Source organism: Recurvomyces mirabilis, assembly GCF_035927965.1.
Source record: "Recurvomyces mirabilis strain CCFEE 5264 chromosome Unknown scaffold_5, whole genome shotgun sequence".
NCBI lineage: Eukaryota > Fungi > Ascomycota > Dothideomycetes > Mycosphaerellales > Teratosphaeriaceae > Recurvomyces > Recurvomyces mirabilis.
This window is the reverse complement of record NW_027041939.1, coordinates 731,513-753,718: the sequence shown is the minus strand read 5'-3', so window position 1 is coordinate 753,718 and position 22,206 is coordinate 731,513. Positions and strand designations below refer to the sequence as shown.

General features: G+C 53.6%; 10 protein-coding genes across 10 annotated transcripts; 6 read left to right on the top strand and 4 right to left on the bottom strand.

Moving 5' to 3' along the window:
- Positions 1-151: 151 nt before the first annotated feature.
- Positions 152-2,338, bottom strand: LTS14_002624 (uncharacterized protein; the record flags this gene model as incomplete). The annotated part of the gene is made up of 2 exons (XM_064835330.1): positions 152-2,262; positions 2,314-2,338. 2 exons carry the CDS (start codon positions 2,336-2,338, stop codon positions 152-154), a joined length of 2,136 nt encoding a protein of 711 aa, XP_064697265.1.
- A 977-nt stretch (positions 2,339-3,315) lies between these two features.
- LTS14_002623 (uncharacterized protein) lies at positions 3,316-5,538 on the top strand (the record flags this gene model as incomplete). The annotated part of the gene is made up of 4 exons (XM_064835329.1): positions 3,316-3,575; positions 3,630-4,381; positions 4,455-4,748; positions 4,802-5,538. 4 exons carry the CDS (start codon positions 3,316-3,318, stop codon positions 5,536-5,538), a joined length of 2,043 nt encoding a protein of 680 aa, XP_064697264.1.
- A 240-nt stretch (positions 5,539-5,778) lies between these two features.
- On the top strand, positions 5,779-6,771 carry DNAJA3 (DnaJ subfamily A member 3, mitochondrial; the record flags this gene model as incomplete). The annotated part of the gene is made up of 2 exons (XM_064835328.1): positions 5,779-6,512; positions 6,570-6,771. The coding sequence occupies 2 exons, from the start codon at positions 5,779-5,781 to the stop codon at positions 6,769-6,771; spliced, it is 936 nt and encodes a 311-aa protein (XP_064697263.1).
- Positions 6,772-7,116: 345 nt separating this feature from the next.
- LTS14_002621 (uncharacterized protein) lies at positions 7,117-8,160 on the top strand (the record flags this gene model as incomplete). Its single annotated transcript, XM_064835327.1, has 2 exons — positions 7,117-7,895; positions 7,959-8,160. 2 exons carry the CDS (start codon positions 7,117-7,119, stop codon positions 8,158-8,160), a joined length of 981 nt encoding a protein of 326 aa, XP_064697262.1.
- A 398-nt stretch (positions 8,161-8,558) lies between these two features.
- Positions 8,559-9,822, top strand: LTS14_002620 (uncharacterized protein; the record flags this gene model as incomplete). Its single annotated transcript, XM_064835326.1, has 3 exons — positions 8,559-8,908; positions 8,964-9,278; positions 9,333-9,822. 3 exons carry the CDS (start codon positions 8,559-8,561, stop codon positions 9,820-9,822), a joined length of 1,155 nt encoding a protein of 384 aa, XP_064697261.1.
- A 112-nt stretch (positions 9,823-9,934) lies between these two features.
- On the bottom strand, positions 9,935-10,306 carry LTS14_002619 (uncharacterized protein; the record flags this gene model as incomplete). The annotated part of the gene is made up of 1 exon (XM_064835325.1): positions 9,935-10,306. One exon carries the CDS (start codon positions 10,304-10,306, stop codon positions 9,935-9,937), a length of 372 nt encoding a protein of 123 aa, XP_064697260.1.
- Positions 10,307-10,892: 586 nt separating this feature from the next.
- Positions 10,893-13,790, top strand: ACO1 (Aconitate hydratase mitochondrial; the record flags this gene model as incomplete). The annotated part of the gene is made up of 11 exons (XM_064835324.1): positions 10,893-10,925; positions 10,996-11,698; positions 11,751-11,811; positions 11,866-11,976; positions 12,031-12,045; positions 12,101-12,466; positions 12,520-12,603; positions 12,656-13,028; positions 13,083-13,131; positions 13,184-13,282; positions 13,339-13,790. 11 exons carry the CDS (start codon positions 10,893-10,895, stop codon positions 13,788-13,790), a joined length of 2,346 nt encoding a protein of 781 aa, XP_064697259.1.
- Positions 13,791-15,587: 1,797 nt separating this feature from the next.
- On the bottom strand, positions 15,588-16,232 carry JID1 (J domain-containing protein 1; the record flags this gene model as incomplete). Its single annotated transcript, XM_064835323.1, has 1 exon — positions 15,588-16,232. The coding sequence occupies one exon, from the start codon at positions 16,230-16,232 to the stop codon at positions 15,588-15,590; it is 645 nt and encodes a 214-aa protein (XP_064697258.1).
- Positions 16,233-16,928: 696 nt separating this feature from the next.
- Positions 16,929-19,467, top strand: LTS14_002616 (uncharacterized protein; the record flags this gene model as incomplete). Its single annotated transcript, XM_064835322.1, has 2 exons — positions 16,929-19,395; positions 19,454-19,467. The coding sequence occupies 2 exons, from the start codon at positions 16,929-16,931 to the stop codon at positions 19,465-19,467; spliced, it is 2,481 nt and encodes an 826-aa protein (XP_064697257.1).
- Positions 19,468-20,012: 545 nt separating this feature from the next.
- MON1 (Vacuolar fusion protein mon1) lies at positions 20,013-21,986 on the bottom strand (the record flags this gene model as incomplete). Its single annotated transcript, XM_064835321.1, has 1 exon — positions 20,013-21,986. The coding sequence occupies one exon, from the start codon at positions 21,984-21,986 to the stop codon at positions 20,013-20,015; it is 1,974 nt and encodes a 657-aa protein (XP_064697256.1).
- Positions 21,987-22,206: the final 220 nt, after the last annotated feature.

The following is a 22,206-nucleotide window of genomic DNA, read 5'->3' as shown; positions in this document are numbered from 1 at the left end:
ATGGATCTTCGTCGGTCTTGACACTCGTCGCCGATGGGTAGTTACTAGCTGTGGGAGGATAATGCGAGGGATCTGCTCCCTACTTTTCACCCTTCCTGAGTAGGACTCGACGATCTCAAAGCCCACCCGGCTCAGCGTTCTGTCAAACCTTCTAGTCCCCTGTATAACCCAACGCAGTAATCTCCTTCCTGACCGACTCCTCGGTCCCGATCTTCAGTACCTGCGTACCCTCCAATTTCTCTCCACCCGCCTGCCTCATCTTCAGATCGTCAATAGCCCGCAGCTTCTTGAGCAGTGAACGGACCTTCTTATCCTCAGGTGAGCCAGTGCCCGGGCTGGTAACAGTGAGATCTGGAGCCGGTGGTGGAGGCGTGGGAGCGGCTACGGGTGCTGGCGTTGCCTTGCCACTGCTTGTGCCCGGTCGGCCGTTGGCGAACGGGTTGGGTGGCTGAGCTTGAGTGTCGAGACGTGGGCCACGCTGTCGGCTACCATCACGTTTCCGCGATGGTGGCTGTGGCGACTCGTAGCCAGCCTTTGATTGACTCCTAGGCCGGTCCCTGCGCTCGGGACTACGATTGAGCGTAGGAGCACTACTCGCACCGTTCTCGGTCGGCGCTAGACTGGACGCTTTGGCTTCGGCGTCCTTGGCTTTCTTTGCCTCCCTCTTCTTCTTGTTCTTCAAAGCCGCTTTGCTGAGGTTTTCATCTCCCTCGCCAGTAAGAGCGACACCTCCACCTGGTGCTGCACCAGGCACACTGGCCTCGGTCGCCTCGGCTCCAGGGACCGCACGACGCCTAGCGCTTGGTCCGAAACCATTCGACTCCGGCTGTTTGCCGGACATCATCTCGCGAACGAATGCTGCACCGCCTTCATCTTCGCGCTTGAAAGCCAGTGGAGTGGCTGTGCCGCGAGCGCCAGGTGGACGATAAGCTCCAGCAGGCTTCGATGGTGTCTTGACCTTGCCAAGAAATTCCAAAGCAGATGCGTGTGGCGTTGGTACAGACTGGGCCGGGTTGCCAAGCGGGTGCTGCGATATTGGCTGTGGTCGCCAAACCACGTGGTAGAGCTCGGTAATCTCTTGGTTGTACATCAATCCACCAGCGACGTGGTAGATGCGAATGCCATTGTCGACGCGTAAACGCGGGCTAGTAGTAGCAGTAAGGATATGCTGACCGTCCGGACTCCACTCGCAGACACTTGTGTTGCTCGCCTCGACAGTGCAGACCTTTTCGTAATTCTTCTCCAGGTCATAGATATCCATTTGACCAGCCAAGTTTCCGAAGCCGGCCACAATAACAAAGCGTCCGTGAGGAGAGAAAATGATCGTATTTCGTGGACCAAGGTTGAAGCTATGCGTGGCCACAGCGCGCTGGTTAAAGATGGTGCTCTTCGCAGGCATGAATCCGTACGTAACGCCAAACTCTTTCGAGTTGGGCGACCAGGAGACATCATGAATGGGACCCTCTTTGTCGAGATGTATCCGTGAGTCAAATCCACCATTTGCACTCAGAATGTACAGATTCGTCTCGCCATAGTAGCTCTTATTGCTCTTGTCGACCTCTGTCTGCGCCAAGACGATCACACTACTGCCTTGCTGGTTCCACTTGAGCTGCACCTTGTCGCCCTTGAAGAATGTCTTCTGCGACACAGGTGCATTGAATTGTGGTACGAGGAAGACCTTGACAGAGGCAGGTTGACCATTGCGCTCCGGCGTGAAGACGGCAACCGAATGTGTCTTGCCCGGGGCAAACGCAAAGTCCGCAACACCTTCCACCCGCAACTTATTCCATACCGTGCCCAAGTCTTTGCTCTCGTAGAATTGTACCTCATTGTTGACGCATCGTGCGCAGTACTGCTCATCCGAGGTATACTGCAGATTCCAGCCCGTCTGACTCTTCTGCACGAATTTGCCGACCACGTCTCTTGCACCCCCTTCGCCGGCCTGATCGTCGATTGTGCGCCAGACCTTCAGGTTCTTGGTTGCATTGCCGTCTTCGTCCTTGGAAGGTCGCTGCCACGTGATGATGTACGTGCCGGCGTGCGAGAAGCCGAGCTCGTAGACATTATCAGCAGGCAGCTCGGTCACCACGTGGCCGACTGAGGCGTCCACGACAAAGACCTTTTCGGGCGAGGCCCAGGCAAAGAAGCGACCATCCGGAGAGTAGACACAGCATCGGAGATTACCCTCGGGGACCTGAAAGCCTGGCAGCTTCTCGTAAACAGGGGCGGCGTCGAAAATGCCAACCTGCTTGCTCGTGCGGACTGTTTTAGTGTTAGTATTATGAGTGTGTGCGACATGGCAGTGTGACATACATGCGAGCTGTGTAGGCTGTGCCATGGCTGTAGACGAAGATGTGTAAGATACAACAAGCGGCAGGGGACTAATACGTGTTCTGGGCGGTGTAGAAGCTGCTGATGCTGGTGTTGACCGGTTGAGTATTCTGTTTGGACGCTTTTGTGGGAGACTGTGGGTGGGATCACAGGCAGATAACTGATGGCTGTCGGCTAAGGTTGAATGGCTAAATTCACCTCAGTAGCGATGTCTTGTGCCAGCAATAGCAGTCAGCTGAAAGCGCGAGCGGAAGGGTGCCTTAGAGGAGAGGAGGGAAAAAGAGAGGTGAGACAGCAGCGCGCGTTGTGATTTCGCCAGATCGTGAAATTCGCGAACAGGCCAAGGCTGCGTCATCAGCTGACAGCGCAGTTGATGCACATATCTACTGCAGCGACGACACTACGTCCTGTACAGTAGGACGATTGCTAGACATCAATGGTATCATGCCATACGTCAACTCACTTTGTGTCGCCATATCAAGCATATCTTGCATAACCTTGATGGCGACCGTTCACTTCGAAAGCGGTCCAGCCGCTAGCGCCCCCATTCAATCGAATGATATATAGCCTAGACGGCTCGCTCTTCGTGCAGAACAACTCTCCACGGCGACCATCGACCTGCTGGCATCAACAGACGCTGGAAGACGAAGCGTTGCAGTATATCCACAGGGAAATTTACCTTCCACCCTCGGCCTTCGCCTGGCTCATATCATCCCACTATCTCATGTACCTGGATCGTCTCTCCACTTCTTCATCCCACCCTGCCCAGCACGCCGATCATGCAGCTACATTCTGCACTTGTACAAACATGGCAGCTCATACCATCTAGCAGTCACGACCGCACCAATCTTATCGCAAGATGATGTCGTATTTGGCTGTGCCAATGCCAGGACTCCGTGCTTGCGGCATGCTTGTGGTGTAATATAAGTATGCTTGGTGCACCCATTGTTTGACATTGCTATTGTGAGTATTACGCTTGCCGAGATGCATTTTCTTACGCTTCCATTTCTCGCTGCCGTCGTAGTAGACTGCGTGGCTGCAAGAGCACTTTCATCTACTCACGTGGTGCACGAGAAGCGAGATGTTGCCAGTACTGGTCGTTGGGTCAAAAGGGATCGGGTCTCATCCCACGTCAAAGTGCCTGTTCGGATAGGCCTCAAGCAGAACCAAGATGCTCTGAAAAGTGCCGAAGCGTGGCTGATGGAAGCAGCCCATCCAGCTTCAACCAACTATAGCAGGCATTGGTCAGTCCGATACGTTTCAGTAGTCTGCTGAAAGACGAGACTGACATCATAAAGGACATCGGACGAAGTTGTCGAAGCGTTTCAGCCATCTGCAGACGCCGTAGACGAGGTTCTGGCCTGGGTCTCCGAGACAGCACGGATTGCTAAGAACAAGATTACCCACACAGATAACAAGGCCTGGCTAGCGTTTGACGCGAGTGTGTCAGATCTTGAGGATCTACTGCAGACAGAGTACCACGAACACCACCATGAAAGTAGTGGTCGTACCATGATTACCTGCGACCAATATCACATTCCATCACACCTCTCACAACACATCGACTACATCACGCCAGGTGTCAAAGGTATACAAGTCCACTCATCTGAGCTCAAGAAGCGGAGTTTCAGACCTGGCAAGCCTGGACAAGGCTGGGGTGAAGGTCCTGGGTGGGGAGGAGCGCCAGGTGGATGGCAGCCACCCAAGAATCGACCAGCTCCTCACATGCCCAACCCAAGCACACAGCTCCAGACGTGTGATCAGGTCATCACTCCAGCATGCTTGCAAGCTCTGTACCACTTCAAGTCACTTTCGCCAGATGCTCAGGTCAGCCCGAATAACTCCATGGGCATCTTCGAGACTGGCAATGCCTACGCCCAACAAGACCTCAATAGCTTCTACACCAACTTCACGTCATACATTCCGAACGGCACTCACCCAATCCTCGACTCCATCGATGGTGGCCAGGCTCCCGTTGCTAACGTCAGTAATGCTGGTGGCGAGTCCGATCTCGATTTCGAGCTCGCTATTCCGATCATCTATCCACAGAGTACGTTGGTTGTACCAATCTTCTCACTAGCACACGTGGAGATATGTAAATTGCTGACACGACTTCTTCGTAGCCACTACCCTTTATCAAGTGGACGACCCCTACTATGCTAACGGCGGCAACGGTACCACTACTGGCATCTTCAACACGTTTTTTGACGCTCTCGATGGATCCTACTGCACCTATGCTGCTTATGGCGAGACTGGAAACGATCCGGTGCTCGATCCCACGTACCCTGATCCTAATACCAATGGCTATAAAGGCCCACTCATGTGTGGAGTATACAAACCAACTAACGTGATCTCGATCTCATACGGCGAGCAGGAGCAAGATCTGCCAGCGTATTACCAGCAGCGGCAATGCAATGGTAAGTAAGATGGGACCGTACTGACTGTCTACGAGTGCTAATACATCTCCCAGAGTTCTTGAAGCTCGGCCTCCAAGGCACGTCAATCTTTGTTGCGAGCGGAGACACTGGTGTCGGTGGCTATGCAGGGGATGGATCATACAACGGCTGTCTGAACAACGGCACCGTCTTCTCCCCTACTCAACCCAACTCATGTCCATGGCTCACGAACGTGGGCGGCACTAAAGTATATCCAGGCCGAACGGTCTACGAGCCCGAGTCTGCTGTCGTCGACCCCGCTGGACATCCTTACAGATCTGCCTACAGCTCGGGAGGAGGCTTTAGCAACATCTTTCCCATCCCTTCCTATCAATCTTCGGCTGTGGCTACATATTTCTCGGACCACAACCCACCATACCCATACTACTACAACGGCCAATACAATGGTTCGGCCGGCTTGTATAATCGCAATGGCAGGGGTATTCCGGATGTGGCAGCCAATGGCGACAATATTGCTACCTATACGGCAGGTAAATTCCGTACCTCGGGCGGTACTTCCGCCTCTGCACCTATTTTTGCGGCACTAGTCACTAGGATCAATGAGGAGCGGATTAAAGTCGGAAAGGGACCTGTGGGATTCATCAATCCGGTGTTGTATCAGCATCCTGAGGTGCTCAACGACATTGTCAATGGCACAAACCCAGGATGTGGCACGGAAGGGTTTTCTTGTGCGCCTGGCTGGGACCCGGTTACCGGACTTGGTACGCCGAACTATCCTCGCATGCTGAACCTCTTCCTGTCGCTACCATGAAGCATGCACTAGCAGCATGTAATCTGTCCGAGTCAAAGGTGAAGAACGGCGACCTAGATGGCGCCATCATCAGGTAGTGAAGAATAGTCATGACCAACGCAGATTTGTACATTACAAGTACCAACATCATCCTACCTGCCTCGACCTCTAGCTACTCCCACGACGTCCCTTTTGATCTTGACCTACACCCAAGAACCCCACAACAAACCCGCGCCCATTACGACATATCACCTTACCAACATGTCCAATCCCTTCGCCCTCGAAACACTTCGTGTCCAGGTCACGAGCGACAAGGCCATCTACAAGTCTGAGAAAGAGCGATTTAACCGTCTTCTGTCGGCTGATGCAGAAGAGATAACAGAAGCCGACCGCAAAGCTATCATTAATTGGTCCCGCGCTGCTATCACAGACTACAGCCAGCAGCTGGAGAAGATGGAGGAGATTGATCGCCCGTCGAAAGAAGAGAAGCAGATTATGCAGCTGCTCAATGAGCTTCTCATGCTTGGTGATCAAATCGCCGAATTCACCTCTAATTTCGTCAAGGAATTCGAGGAGAAGTTTGGCACGGATGAGGTGGCGGCTGAGAGATTGGGTTCACTGGAAGAAGCAGCCCATAGAGCTGATGCTGAGGTAGTGCAGAAGGGCGGTGTTGCTTGTGCTTCTGGTGTCCGGGCTCCCAAATCAGCCGCGCAGCATCCTACTATCACGGTCACTCCGCCAGCTGCTGCTGCCCCTATCCTGGGGCACGGTCTTGCTGCGGAGCACCAAAGTATATCGCACGTAAGCTTCATCTCGCCGGAAGCCCCAGCCGAGCACGTCGATACAGCACAGCTGACAGCTAACTGGGAGGACGTCGACGATGAAGTAGACTGCGATGCCGGCGGAGAAGGCCTATTCGAATCTCGCGACGACCCTGAGGGCATATATGCCACACTCGGTGTGCCACCAACCGCTACGATGCCCGAGATCAGGAAGTAAGGGGCTTTTTGTGGACGTTTCCGTCTGTAAACACGCTAACGATGATATTACAGAGCCTACCGTGACATGATGAAGCAGCTGCATCCCGATAGAAACAGAGATGTCGAGGATGCTGCTGCTCGCTTTGCCGACTTCAAAATTTTGTACAGCGAGACCTTAGGAGACGAGAAGAAGCGTACGGCATACGACAACATCCAGACGGCTGATGAGCTGGAGCAGCTTACACGGAGGGTCAAGCAGCTGACTACTCGGTGAAATCGGTGTCCGTATAGCGGCGGTCTCAAGAACCATTGCAGACAATGACCATGACTTGATGAAGAGTCTGTTCTAGGTCAATCATGCTGTGGCGGCGCATGACGACACATTAACTGGACGTGAGCTTGCTTCAGTCGCGTGAGCTACATTGTCAGCTAGATTCTAGTCAAGGAGAAACATCAGGTATTCATTCAAGTGATCGGCTATATAAGCATGACTGCCACCAGTGTGTAGTTCTTTCCCAGCTCATCCACCCCCCGATTCATTCTTCATCAACCGAATCGACTCCACTACGCGACAGTGACAACCCACCCTATTCAACCTTTGACCAACCTCTGACCAACCATGTCCCTCACGGTAACCAACACAGCCGAGCTCCGCGAGCTCATCAAACAAGATGTCGAAGAAAGCCGAGAGCTCCAAACCCAGATCGACAGACTACGATCTGACCTCGAGCAAGGCAGTGCTCCACCGGAAGGCAATGTTCTAGGCCACATCGAGAGTCAAAGCAAGAAGATGAGCAAAGAGCTCGCTCGCCGCATTGAGCAGATTGAGGAGATTCCAAAGAAGAGCGCAAGTGATCGAGAGTTCTTACAGGCCCTCAATGCTCGGCAAGTAGCTTGGGATAGGCAGATTATGCAGATTAGTGAGATTGCTGATTTGATGTATGAGGCTCGCAAGGGCGCTGTCAAAGAAGGTGGTGATCGGGAGGAGTTCCTAGAGCACGAGCAGAAGTCGTCGAAGCATGGGAAGCAGACATTTGATGGAGAGGCTACTACGGCAGCTGTAACTGTTATGCCTGTACCAGGGGCTGATCAGCCATTACCTTCAGTCCCCACAGTCGCAGCCAAAGCCAACCCAGGAAGCTCCAGCTCTGAAGAGGCAGCCTCAAACATCAGCGAGCGCGGCTCAGGCTCCGTTGTCGACGATCCGGAAGAATCACCAGACTACGAGGATGAGTTTGATGAGGGCGAAGAGTATGGCGAGGACAATGAGTTTGACGAAGGTGACGACTACTACGAGGACGAAGAAGAGGAGATCGAGCCAGACAGATCCCATTGGCCTCTATGCTACCGTATCCTCGATATTACTCCCGAGACTCCAGCCGCCGACATGGAGGTTGCGTGCAAGAAGAAAGTCTCCATCCCTCATATTGTCCCATAACCACGATACTGACCTTCGTACAGAGCCTGCCAGAGACTTGCACCAAACCACGACCCAGCACGCCTGCCGAATGATCCGGACGCACCAGGTCGTTGGGCGGCGATTGTGAAGGCACGCGAGACGCTGGAGGATCCCGAGCGCAAGGCTTTCTACGACATGCATGGCCGGACTCCATCGGGCTTAAAGGAGTTTGACTTGTCGAGTCTGAGTATCGAGGACCACTGATGGCTCGCCAGGCTTGCAGAGCTCCGAGTATTGGTGGAAAGACAATATGAGGAATGGGTGGCGGTGGCTTTGAAGTACATCGACTTTCTATGCGACCAGAGAAGGCTGATGACCGAGCCGATGAGCACATAAGTAGCCTCCGGAGCTAGATAGGATGCCACGATGTCCCCGACCAGATATGTGTAGCGTCATTCACCATTCTAGCCTTGCTCTCGCGTCATAACACCAGAACTGCAGTCAATGTTCCGCTGTATGACTGTGCATGTCCTCAGCGTCACTTCCTAGACTACGGTAAGTGCGAAGCATTGCCTGACCTGCCTATACTCATGACCACGTCTTCTGCTGCTCGGACTGTTTGCCGCTTGCTGTCCCTGTTTGCACCACAGCACAAGCTCATCATGACTTCAACCACCACCCTGCAAGACTCATACCACGCCAATCTGCGACACCATTGCCAACGACGACTCACAGCTCTCATGGCGCAACTACCTTCGCCCAAGGATATGACGGCTGTCACGCCAATTGGGGGGTTTGTGAAGGATGCGGAGAACAGTCTAGCAGCCAGCGACGATGTCGTGGAGTCGGGTCCCGCTATATCACCGCCTCGTGACTCCGATGGCTGGCACTCCTTTTCAGGGAATGACAACGAGAACAGATATCTTCGACTACGCTGCAGCGCTACATTGGCCGTGTTCAATGCACAAAACCTCACCATCTCTGCTGAAGAGCGTGCGACGGCATGGCACAAGTGAGTGGCCGAGAAAGATGAGGTCAGTTGGAAAGCGCTGACGAAATTGAGTCAGACTGATCGAACCATTCCACAATATTGCTGGTGGGACAGCCGCGCCGCTCGTCAAGAGCCCATTCTACGTGGACTATGGCAACGTGGACATAGCGCCATCTGCTTACGTTCATCGGAACGTCTATATAAGCGACAACCCTGATCGACAGGCACCAGTCAAGATCGGTCATGGTGCTTTCATAGGGCCCGGCGTCCAGATCTTGAGCGTCCAGCATGAAGTAGACTGGCGTAAGCGTGATGGAGTGATGGGTCCGGCATTGGCTCGCCGCACAACGATTGAGGATAACGTATTTGTTGGGGCCGGCGCTTGCATTATGTAAGTCTTACCCAGACGTACGAGAACGGATAAATAAGCTAACCCAGAGCGTAGGCCAGGCGTCACGATTGAAGAGCGCGCTGTTGTCGGCGCAGGTGCGGTGGTCACGAAGTCCGTACCCGCCAGTCACGTTGCGATTGGCGATCCAGCACGAGCGACACGAAAGGTGACGCTGGATGTTTTCGACGCTCCTGGATTGTGGTATGAGCTACGGGAGGAAAAGATGATGGTCCTGAATGACTGCTCGCCGCCACCAAAGCTTCCTTCACGATCTCGAACTGCACTGGGCTTCCCAGCTTGTGAGTCGAGATCAGAGACGGCCCTGAAAGTTCACCGTGGGTCCAAAGATTTCGAGCCCGCGGAGAGTGCTTGCTCGGATACTGAACGGATACAGCCATCACTGACGGAACATGCTGAGCAGGTTCAATGGGTTTCGCCACCTGCAGAACCTGAGGATCGTCGTACCAGAGGCGAAGTCGACGTTGCGTTGTTTCTGATGGCTGTTGGCGTAGCAGGGTGCATAGTGCACGCAGTCCTCCACTGACGACCGCCTGGCAAACGGCAATCGAAATATCTCGGGATGGTGCCTTGTCATGGTGCAAGATCATGAAGTGGTGTCGTCCATCGTGCCTTCCAATAATCCTGTCCACTTCACTTCACTTCACCTCATCCTCCAACTCAATCTCGACCTCCATAACCTCATCAACATTCTCCTTCTTCCCATTGTCAGTCGTCAGCCCAATCGCAGCCTCGGCCTCCTTCTGACTATATGGCTCCTCCTTCAACTGCCTCACCCGCCTCTTATGCGGCTTGCCCTTTCCATGCTTGGTGAAATTCAATTCACTCTCAAACCACTTTGCACACTCCACACAATACCACTGACCGAACCCCGGTAGATCCTCTGGAGCCTTGGTGTCGTGGTACTGTTGAAGGTGCTTCTTGGATTGGATATCCGCATGAACCTGATCAAGATCTCGGGTATGACGCCGAGTCTTCTTCTTGGACTGAGAGCCTCGTATGGAGGGCATATTGGCGCCGACGTCGGTCAATGAGCGCTGCACGAGTCGGTCGTGGTCTGGACGGCAAGAAATTGGTTGTCGCGTGGTATTATCGCGAGGTCTGTGCGCGGTAGTGTGGACGAAGATTTCCTGCAGCAGTCCGAATTTCGGCGCGCAAGAAATTGGTTGTTAGAGCGCAGCGGGCACTTTTCGGATGACCGGCTGGCTGGTGAAGAGGAAATCAGACAGGTATTGCGTGTTGTGCTGCCTTTGGCGCAACGATGTAGGCCGTCGAAAGCTGGCAGGTATCTGTACAACAGCGAACTCGTTATTCTGCTCGACCTACGCTGCTCACGATAAAAAGTATCAAGGTGGGTTGCAGTTGCTTTGCCCAGCGCCGGCAGCCACACGCTTCCGACTCGCCTAGTCCAGCCAATCATCCGAGGCTCAATCGTCAGAACGTTCAGAGCTTGACCTTGCGCCTCTGCTTTCATCACCTTATCTTCCACCACAACAACCGTCTCCACCGTCCTATTGCTCTATATTGACGGCTGGACCTCCAATCTAGCGTGACCGAGCTCCATCACACATCTGAGTAGATCAGGTCGTCTTCATCATGTTGTCCGCACGGGCTGCGGCGCGGCAATTGGTATGCCATGCCCGCAATGGAGCTCCATAATGGCGAGGAAACAACACCATGCTAATGATCGATACCACAGCCGCGCGCGCTCGGCCGCCGCACCTTCGCCACCCCAGCCGACACGCCCTTGAGCAAGAAGGTCGAGATGACGAACTGGGAAAAAGGCCACTACATCAACTACGCCAAGATGAATGAGAACCTGAACATTGTCCGACAAAGGCTCAACAGGCCCCTCACATACGCCGAGAAGATCCTCTACTCACACCTGGACGATCCTCATGGCCAGGAAATCGAGCGTGGGAAGAGCTACCTCAAGCTCCGACCCGACCGAGTGGCTTGCCAGGACGCCACGGCACAGATGGCTATCTTGCAGTTCATGAGTGCGGGTATGCCCAGCGTGGCCACACCTACGACCGTGCACTGTGATCATTTGATCGAGGCACAGATTGGTGGGGAGAAGGATCTGCAGCGCGCGAAGGACATCAACAAGGAGGTTTACGACTTTTTGAGCTCGTCTTGCGCCAAATACAACATTGGTTTCTGGAGGCCTGGGTCTGGTATCATTCATCAGATCGTGCTTGAGAACTACGCTTTCCCTGGTGGTCTTATGATCGGTACTGACTCACATACTCCTAACGCTGGTGGGCTTGGTATGGCTGCTATCGGTGTGGGTGGCGCTGATGCTGTCGACGTCATGGCCAATTTGCCGTGGGAGTTGAAGGCACCGAAGGTTATTGGTATCAAGCTTACTGGCAAGATGAGCGGCTGGACTTCACCTAAGGGTATGTACAGAGGACGATGACTTCGACGTCTCAACAAGCTAACATGCTGCAGACATCATCCTGAAGGTCGCTGGTATCCTTACCGTCAAGGGTGGCACTGGCGCTATTGTCGAGTAAGTGGTTCTCACGACCCGAAGGTGCGTTTCATGCTAACGGTTACCTCTTAGATACCATGGTCCTGGTGTCGACAGCCTGAGCTGCACCGGCATGGGTACCATCTGCAACATGGGCGCTGAAATTGGTGCCACTACGTCCCTCTTTCCCTTCGGTGATCGCATGTGAGAATTTTTAACCAAGCCATTGTCTTTAACGTATGCTGACCACTGTGATAGGTACGATTATCTAGCGTACGTCAGTCCCACATACGAGAGCACAAAGAGGCACAACTGACTCTACGAATAGTGCAACCAAACGCAAGGACATCGGCGACTTCGCCCGCTCCTACGCCGCCGACCTCCGCGAGGACGAGGGCGCCGAGTACGACGAGTTGGTTGAGATCAACCTCGATGAGCTCGAACCCCACATCAACGGTCCCTTCACCCCCGATCTCGCCACACCCATTAGCAAGTTCAAGGAGGCGGTCAAGGCCAACAAGTGGCCGGAAGAGGTGAAGGTCGGCCTGATCGGTTCATGCACAAACTCCTCGTACGAGGATATGAGCCGTGCGGCTTCGATTGCTCAAGATGCTTTGGACCATGGTATCAAGGCCAAGGCGCAGTTTGTTGTTACGCCTGGTTCGGAGCAGATCCGTGCTACCATTGAGCGAGAGTGAGTGGATGAAATGTGGGAGCACTGTTGACATATGCTGATGATTGTCACAGTGGCCAAATGAAGACCCTTGAGGACTTCGGTGGTGTCGTCTTGGCCAACGCTTGTGGACCTTGCATTGGACAATGGGATCGTCGGTAAGTCGTCAAATGTATAACCTACCAACGGCTGTTCTAATCGAGTAAATAGCGACGTCAAGAAGGGAGAGGCCAACACCATCATAAGCTCTTACAACCGTAACTTCACCGGCCGCAACGACGCCAACCCAGCCACCCACTCTTTCGTCACCTCTCCTGATATGGTCTTGGCCATGACTATTGCCGGTACCTTGGACTTCAACCCTCTTACCGACAAGGTGAAGGATAGCCAAGGCAACGAATTCATGCTGTCTGAGCCAAGTGGTGAGGCGCTACCTCCTCGTGGCTACGACCCAGGTCAAGATACTTTCCAGGCACCCCCAGAAGATCGCTCTTCCATCCAAGTCGCCGTGTCCCCCGACTCGGACCGTCTTCAAATCCTCCAGCCATTCGACGCGTGGAATGGCAAGGATGCTACTGATTTGGTAAGCCGTACATCAGTTTTACGAGGAGTCTGGGCTAATGCTGACGATGTGTAGCCAATTCTCATCAAGGCTCAGGGCAAGACTACAACCGATCACATCTCCAGTAAGTGCAGTGGTGCAGACCTGCCAAAGGCGGCAGCTAACATCATGTCTAGTGGCCGGTCCTTGGTTGAAGTACCGCGGACATCTCGACAACATCTCGAACAACATGCTTATCGGTGCTATCAACTCCGCCAATGGCGAAGCCAACAAAGGTTAGTGATCACCTATATCTGCATGAGAGGCGAAAGATTTCTAATGAGTCTTTCAGTCAAAAACTCCACAACCAACGAATGGGATGCTGTCCCAGCCACTGCCCGTGACTACAAGAGCAAAGGCATTAAATGGGTCGTTATCGGTGACTGGAACTACGGCGAGGGCTCATCCCGTGAGCACGCCGCTCTCGAGCCTCGCCACCTAGGCGGTCTGGCCATCATCACCCGCTCCTTCGCCCGTATCCACGAGACCAACTTGAAGAAGCAGGGTATGCTTCCCCTAACTTTCACTAACCCAGAGGACTACGACAAGATCCAGCCAGATGATAAGGTCGATTTGTTGATCACAGAGCTGGCTGTTGGTAAGCCAATGACGTTGAGAGTACACCCTGCGGCTGGTGGTCAGGCGTTCGATGTCTCGCTCAGCCAGACGTTCAATGAGGGGCAGATTGAGTGGTTCAAGAATGGTAGTGCGCTTAACACCATGGCTAAGGCTCACGCTAAGTAAGCTATTCTCCTGGTGCGTGAGGTGTGTATCAAGGACTATTCGAGCGGAGTAGGTCCTATGAGGGGTAGTGCGAGGATGCGATTGTAGTACTTGTGTATAGTTTTGCATGATGATTCTTCTGGCGCAAATAGGACATGTAGTAGCAGAATGGAACCTTGCAACGTGCGCTGGAAACCGTCTCCTCGTTTATGTCACATGCACCTCGAGTCGGGATAGCATCACGAGTCATGCAGAGATCTATGGCCTGAGGCATCACGAGTTTTGGCGCTAGCGAATTTCGATGGTGGGTTGGTCGACATCGAAATGACTGCGACATTCATAAGAGAAGGCGATTCCCTCCATCACACGACAGCAGAAACACCGTCGCAATGGCCAGTAAGTACCGAATATCTAAATCTGCGTGGTGATGAGATGCTAATATCAGCATAGAATCCAAGAACTCGTCCCAGCATAACCAGTCGAAGAAGGCGCACAGGAACGGGTACGATAACACCACATCCACACCACCCTAGCATCTCGTCACATACAGAAAAGGAGGCGCGCATACGAGAGATCGAGGGGAACATTGTTGAAAATGGAGCGAGCGCGCTGACGGTGGATATCCCACAGTATCAAGAAGCCCAAGACCAACCGATACCCTTCGCTCAAAGGCACCGACCCCAAGTTCAGGAGAAACCACAGGCATGCGCTTCACGGCACAATGAGGGCGTTGGTACGTTGCAAATAATTCTGTGAAGTTCGAATATGGGCAACATGAGGACTGACATGACACACAGAAGGAGGTCAAGGACGGCAAGCGCGATGCGGCATAAGCGAGACATGACCACGACGACAATAACCATGGCACTCTTGCAACAACGGAGGCAACAATGCCTTTGCGGGACCGATTGAGGAACAGTGCGATGCTTTGGAGAAAAGGTTCGGATCACCACCGCATAGTCTGATCGCCCAGTACAACCTCAAATGCAAACGAACTTCCGCCAACCACGATATCGACCATCTCAACATCCACCTTCCTCCCACACGCATTCTCATCTTACCACTCCTTCTTAGCACCCAAACAATGGCATATGTGTGTACAGTACCTCGCCTCCCCATGCGATGATAACTGAAGGATTATATCTTTAACGTGCCAAGATCAAACCCACCATGCCATCTCATTACCAAACACGAACGCTGCTTTTGCTCACTCGGCGTATTAGTGCATGAAGAGTTGCCAACACCTCAATAACGCGAAGACATCTACTTTCGGGTTTGCATTCTCATCCGACAGCAGGAGTATTCATAGCGGAGATGGCCTGTCTGCTCGTCAAGTGTGACGTGCAGATCTCGATACATATACGGTATATACAGAGTCCTCATATGTACTATGAACTAAATCGGCCACCCTCTATCCCTTGGCACATTTTCTATGATGCTCTGTCATCGTCGGGGCGCGGCCTTAGGTCAACCATGGTCAAGAGGCCGCGATTCTGTGCTTCATTACCCGGCTCGGCATTTCCGCAGCACGAAGACGGCTTCACCTGAAGCTCCCTGGTGGTGGGCTCATAACGCCCATCCGCACATGTGAGAGTGTAGGCTGATGGATAGCGTCTAGGACCTGCGATCACCAGGTACTCTTAGCACTCGAATGCAGGACAGTCTGCAGCCCCTACGGCGTCCTGTCCAAGAGGCGGTCTGCCGTAAGCGTGAACATGTCCAGTGGCTTGCAAGCATTCGATGCGGCAATGTCGTAGGACCATGGGTCGCCTTTCGCCTACATAGTCGTGTGTCTTGATCAAGATTAGATCATATCCTTCAAGTCTTCCTGTCCCGGACATCCTCACTCCGACAAATATCCTGCTCCGGCAATATCCGCGCCGCTTTTTCATCTCGCATACTTTCCACCTCATCATTAGCCAGATTCCCCATCGTCGCCTCCCTCTGCCTCAAGAACCACTGGATCCGCTCATCCCGCGACCCCACACCTGCTACCTCCTGCCTCACCCTCCTCAACTCCTTCGCCGCCCGATCGTGGACTAGATCTCGCTGCTCCACGAAATATGTCCCTGCGTCTTGCGCACGATTGTAGTTTGCTGAGCCTCCGGCGAAGGCTAGCACAGCCACGAGGAGGACGAAGTACGAGTTTCGCATGTACAAGGGTGATTGGTGCGGATCGTCGGTGGGAGAGGCGTTAGGATCCGATGCGCGACGGGCGCGCCAGGCGTAGAACTTTTCCCAGTCTTCCCAGGTTGCATTTTGCCAGATTGGGTCACTGGTTTGGCCGGTCTGCCAGCTCTGACTGAATGGCCCTGGTCCGGGATGGGCGTAAGTACTGTTCGATGCTCGAGCACCGACCTCGGGTTTACCGTTCCAGCCTGAGCCGAAGCGGTCGTAAGCGCTGCGTTTGACGGGGTCCGAGAGGATTGTGTGGGCTGCGACGATCAAGCGGTAGCGTTCCATCTTGATGGTGGCATTCATTGGGTAGGGATGGTTGGATGTAGTAGTGTGACTGAGGTCGGGGTGGTACATCTTCACCAATTGGTAATAGCGTGCCTTTGTGTATGTGGCTGTTGTCGTTTTCATGGACAGGATCTGGTAAGGTGTTGGGTGCTGGTGGCCCGTAGGTGCAATGGGCCATTGGTGCTCGGGCTTTCTCTTTGGTGCCTCGCGAGGCTCTTCATGGTGTGCATCATGGTCGCCTGTTAACGTTGCGTAGCTTTTCTTAGCATCGTGTGCTCGTGTAGATTGTCGCGTGCCATCTCGTGGCCGTCGACATGATGACGTCGTCGATCCGGCGGCGTTATGAAGGGAGTGGAAGCTGCAGTAAGCGCTGATGAGAAGGCTAGGCTTTTTGCTGAGCATGACAGAGTCGATGGAGGCCGCACAGGCACATTGTGGCCAGTGGTGTAGAAAGAGGTCAGACGGAAAGAGAAGTGTCTCGATACGGCAATTTGCGTGAGATGATCGAGAAGCAGGTGGGGGACCGACAAGCGTCGATCTTGCCGTGCGTCCCGAACCTTGTTGCAGTCGTTGCCAGTCCGACGGGAGTGTTTGGACGTGCCAAGAAACGTGGTTCGCGACGGAAGACTTGAGATTGCATATCTCGAGCATGAGCATTCGCTATACAGCAATATGGTATGATACCGGCACAACAACATGTCGCGTATATCAATGGTAACACCGTGTCCGTCCGGACCTGTCAACAGTAAGACGCGCTGGCCTGGACGAGACGACACGCTTACGATAGATATCGATTACACGCGAGCATTACGACCAGACTTAACGCATGGTGCAAAACCAAGGAGGAAATCGACCTTTGTGCGCAAGACCGATAGGAATATCGGTATCACTATCTTCGAAGATGTGCTGGAGGATGTGGAGTTGGCACTCGAGAAACCGAGGGCAGTGGTTGGCGCAACGCTCTTGGGCAAGCCTGCACAGAAACTTCCGATGGACGCAGATGGGCTGGCGAGCAGAGATACAATGGGCAAGATACGGCAACCGCGGACAAGTCTCTTGCCGGCATCGACTACTATGCTTGCGGCAAATGCGACAGTGGCGGGAACATTGAAGAAGAACCCGCGAAGACGAACGATTTACGTGCCGGATGACACGACCATGTTGACCATTCATCCGGGAGCGAACTCGACACGCCTAGACGACACCTTCCAACTACCTGTTCTGCCTACAGTAGCGTCCCTGCCATACGTACCTCGACCTGAGACAGTTACTCGGGTGCAGGAACATTCGCCACCAGCACCGGGGCCGAGGATGTCTATGGCTCCGAAGCGTGCTCCGCTACGACACATGCGCGCCACTACAAACGTCAGCAACACGTTCTATGAAGTTGCTGGTCAAGGAGGTGGGAAGGAGAATGTGCCGCCCAGGGCGTCAACGGCTGCAAAGTCTTTCGAGAAGACAGAAAGTGTCAAGCCTGCTGTGGCGCCGGTCATGTCCGTAAAGACTGCTGCAGCCCAGTCGAGACTTTTTGAACCCACTGTGTCCTCGCAAGCCAGGCAGACGACGGTGGTTCGAAAAGCTGTGCCTGCACCCAGATCTCGGACAACGGTTAGACCAGACGGAATCTCGCTCAAGCGAAAGGACATGCAGCACCACTCATCACTGGCCGCTTCGACCGCACATAGCCAGCGACCAAGACCACATGGTCGTCCAGCTTTCTTAAAAACGTTCCAGGCCCCTGCGAGTGCAAAGTTATCCCAGTATCCTGTCTTGGTCGAGGATGTTGAGCAACCGCAGCTCTATGGCACGGGATATCTCAGCCAAGAAGAGATTGCCTTGACCGAGCTTGTCAACACCGTATATGATCACGCACAGCCAAAGCAGTGGGAAGAACATGATACTAGTCTACGACAGAAACTCCTTGAGATCTACCACCGACCCGAGGTCACGACCCTCCACAATCGAATGCAGGCGTCGCTGGAATGCGGAGCTCTCAGCCGACCAAAGGATATGTCCTCGCCACCAGACATCACGCAAGATCTTGGCTTGCGGAAGCGCTTCCTGCGATTGTGGCTGCGAAACTATGAGCCGGAAGCTCTCCAAAGGGTTGCAGAGGTTGTGGTCGGACGACAAATGCAAAGTTCGAGATCCTCAAGTCTTCTAATTCCTTCAGCTGGATCTCTGGACAACACGCGCTCAACTCGGAGCCTTGTCAGCTTCTTCGAGACCTTCTTCGTCATCGTTGAGGACCTTGATGAGGGCAACAACCATGGTAGAGTGGAGACTGCCGACGATCTGGCTATTCGACGATGGCAGAAGACAGTACTTCGTAGTCTGATGCTCACATGGCTGCTTGACCAGGCTAAAGTCACGGGCACGGTATCTGGTCGGCTATTCAAGAGCACTGCGCAGCACAGGTCTTCTGCAGCCGTGCTTCACGCGCTCTCCAGCCTCCTCGTACCATCTATCGGCGACATTACACGTACGCTACGCCGATTCGACTTCATGCTCGAGCACGTCCAGGACCCGCTTGATGAGGTGGACTATCACATCGGCAACATTGCAATAGACTTTCGAGACGGAATCCGGTTGACCAGGCTGGTCGAGTTACTGCTCTTTTCTGGCCAAGGTCAGGCGCCCTCTTTAGGGAGCAAAGTAGAGGAAGCGACCATGACCTTGCACCTTCCAGACCAGATGATACTAAAAAGCGACTTTCCCAACTATGATGCTGGCACGTTGAGAGTCCTGTCCCAGCACGTCAAAATGCCTTGTCTCGGTCGTGCACAAAAGCTCTACAACGTACAGATCGCGTTGACTGCGCTCCAGGAGTATAGCGACTGGTCCGTAGACATTACAGCTGACGATATCGTGGACGGCCACCGCGAGAAGACAATAAATCTTCTTTATGATCTGATCAACCAACATGTTTTCACGCAACTCGTGGGTCAGAACGAACTTGCAAAAGACATCGAGCAGACGGGTGGAGACACGATAGCGACAACGCACTCCAAGCAGTCGGATCGAGAAGACACGCTACTGCTATGGGCTACTGCTCGCTGTAGCAGCGTGGACAAGAACCTCCAAGTTCGCAATCTTACAACATCATTCGCGGACGGCAAAGTGTACAACACAATACTGACTTCGTTCGCCGACGTACTGCCTTGTGCGCGAAATAGCTCTAAGGCCACATTCGCGCAATCTCTCCTTTCACTTGGCTGCAGTCCAGCCTTCATAGCATCTCTCACCTCCTCTACTACCACTATACCGACTCGCATAACCACGATCTCACGACTCGCGCTACTCGGGTCTAAGCTCCTGTCTCTAGCGAAGGAACACAGAGCAGCCCGCGTCATCCAGCAGTGGATCAGACGGAGGAAGGCACTCAGGCACGTTTCCCAACGAGTTACGCTAGCAAAGCTGGCACATGCTTGTGCGACGGTCGTACAGACTCAGCAGAGACTGGTGCATGCTGCTATTGTTCTGCAGCAGGCGTGGCGAAGGGTTTTGGCCGCGAAGTTCGAGGCGAGGGGACAGGATGTAGAGGTTTTCCAGAGGATGGCGAGAGGGTGGGCGGTGAGGCGGAGAGCGGCAAGGATGTCTGGGTCTGGGTTTGGTGGTGGTCCTGGTGGTTCTAGGAATCGAGCCTGGTAGGGTGGCTTACAGTTAGAGAGTAGATCAATCATTGGCTCTGGCAGCCGTTTCGATGATGCCTCGATTCTAACCACGAAGCGTTCACCACATGCTTGGCTTCCCAGGGGCTTTGTCTTCAACGTGTCCGATTCAGAAGACAGCCCCACCAATAATAAATACCCTCTCCTCCTCCCTCCGCACCCACTGCACAACCCGATTAGCCCCAGCTGCCAACTGACTCCTGGTTGCTCCTGGCCCCGCCACACAGAACAACTCAAACAAAGGCGTCTCCCACGCCAAAGCCGTCGCCTCTTTCCCCACAACATGCACCACCTTCGTCTTCGCCGTCCGCGAATGCAAGTTCTCATGCAACGAAGCGTATAAGGACATCAGTTTCCTTTTGGCCACTAGACCATGGAAATGTGGTTCGAATGAGGGCATTGTGAATTGGACATTCCCACGGGATTTGTACAGGAAGTGGCGGAGTGGTGTTCCTGGGACGATGTCTGTGCAGGGTTGATGGCCGGCGTGGATGGCTGTTTTGATCAGGGACATGCTTTGGTTCTTCTCGAGTTGGAGCACGAGGTCGTCGCGCATTTTGCGGAGTTCGTAGAAGGACTCGCGGTTGGCGGAGATGAGGACGATAGCGAGCTCGTCGTCTTTGACTTTTGAGGCCGGTCGTTCGCTCCCAGTCTGTGATGTGGTGTCGTTGTTGCTGCTTGGAGACGAGGAGGTGGAGAAGAAGCTTACGTACATGTAAAGGTAGCCTGTGTTGTTGAAGACAGGAAGGCAGAGGGGGACCCAATTCTCGCCATCACTCGCTTTGACGCTGCCGGCTTCGAAGAGCATATTGAAGATTAAGTGGAGATCGCCTGGGTGTAGGGAGTGCTTTTTGGGTCGGACGACACTTACCAAGCGGCCCGCCGCTACTATGAGACCATATAGCAGGTTTGGCGATCTTACTTTGAGGAGTGTCTCGTTGATCGTGCGTCGGTGAGTCTTGCGGAGACGTAGGCATTCTAGTGCTGACAGTAGTGTTGATGGTGATCCACGTGTAAACCCATCGGCGAGACCATCGAGGAGGACATCTGTACCTTCTAGTGGGCGTCTCAGATCTGTGGAAGGTCGTTTCGAGAACATCTTCTCAATGCTGGGTAGCGTCAGAGTTGACAAGATCTGCATATAGAGTGACTCCAGCTGAGTCCGTAACTGTGGTTCGCTTTCACCTAGCCTGCTGACTGCCACTAGATTTAGAGGGCCCTTAGCAACCATGACAAATGTGGTATCGCCAGCAGTGAAGCTCTTCAATGGATCGTCGGCCCCTTGGTAGAACGATATTATGGTCTGAGCGACGCCAATATAATGACTGATGAGATGATCGTCACCATGCCGACTGTAGATAGGTTTACCAGAAGCGGAAAGGATAAAGAAGTGCTTCAGCTTTGCCTTCCACAATTCTAGTAAATCATCCTCGGTCCTGAGATCGTTCTCGCCAGTCTCGAGACTGTCAAATTCGTGCTCGAGTTGTGAGCTGAATTCGTTATCTACAGTCTCAATATTGCCAAAGGGATCATCCCTTTCAATTTGAGCGCTTAGTGCTCGCCATGCCGGTGTCTCCTCGGTCTCTACCAGACCACCAAGAAGACTTTCGCCATCCAGACGAGCGTCTAGCGTGGGCGCATAGCTTCTCAGACTCGCTGAATCATCACCACCGCTCTCGCTACTGCCAGCGAACCGTCCTAGGTGGCTGGCACTTTGCTTGCGAGAGACCGGACGGCTAGCCGGAGAGCTCTGTAGGCTTCCAGACTCTAGGCGTCCCTGCGGATGGACATCCGTCAACGACAGCGCAGTCGTAGGTTGGGAAAGTAGCTGCGGCCGTGACGTCCTCTTCGACAGTCGTAGTGAGCTCCCACTAGACGTTGCCGGTCGACCTTGTACTTCGAGACGGGGTCGAGGGGGTAATGGTGGTGGCGTCAGCTCCCGTGAGACTTCGACTGATGGAACCGTATCTCCTGGAATACTTCGTAACTCATCATGGTCGGTCCTAGGGGCTTCCGGGGGCGATTTCGTCAATGACAAGCTCCGGTCCTGCTCCCCTAACGTTGGCTTCAAATCGTCTTGCATTGTCTCAACCACTCGGCATCAGCGACCTCTTATATTTGTTTCCAGCATGATGCAATATCTCCAGTGACAAGTTATCATCAGTGAATGAGCAGTGGCAGTTTCTCCGAGCTTCGCCCGTTTCTCGGTTCGCGAGACGCGTCTCCAAGTCTTGCGCAACCTGGCAACAGCAATACAGTCGACGACAAATCCATCTGCCATAATTTCTGCCGCCAAGGAACAC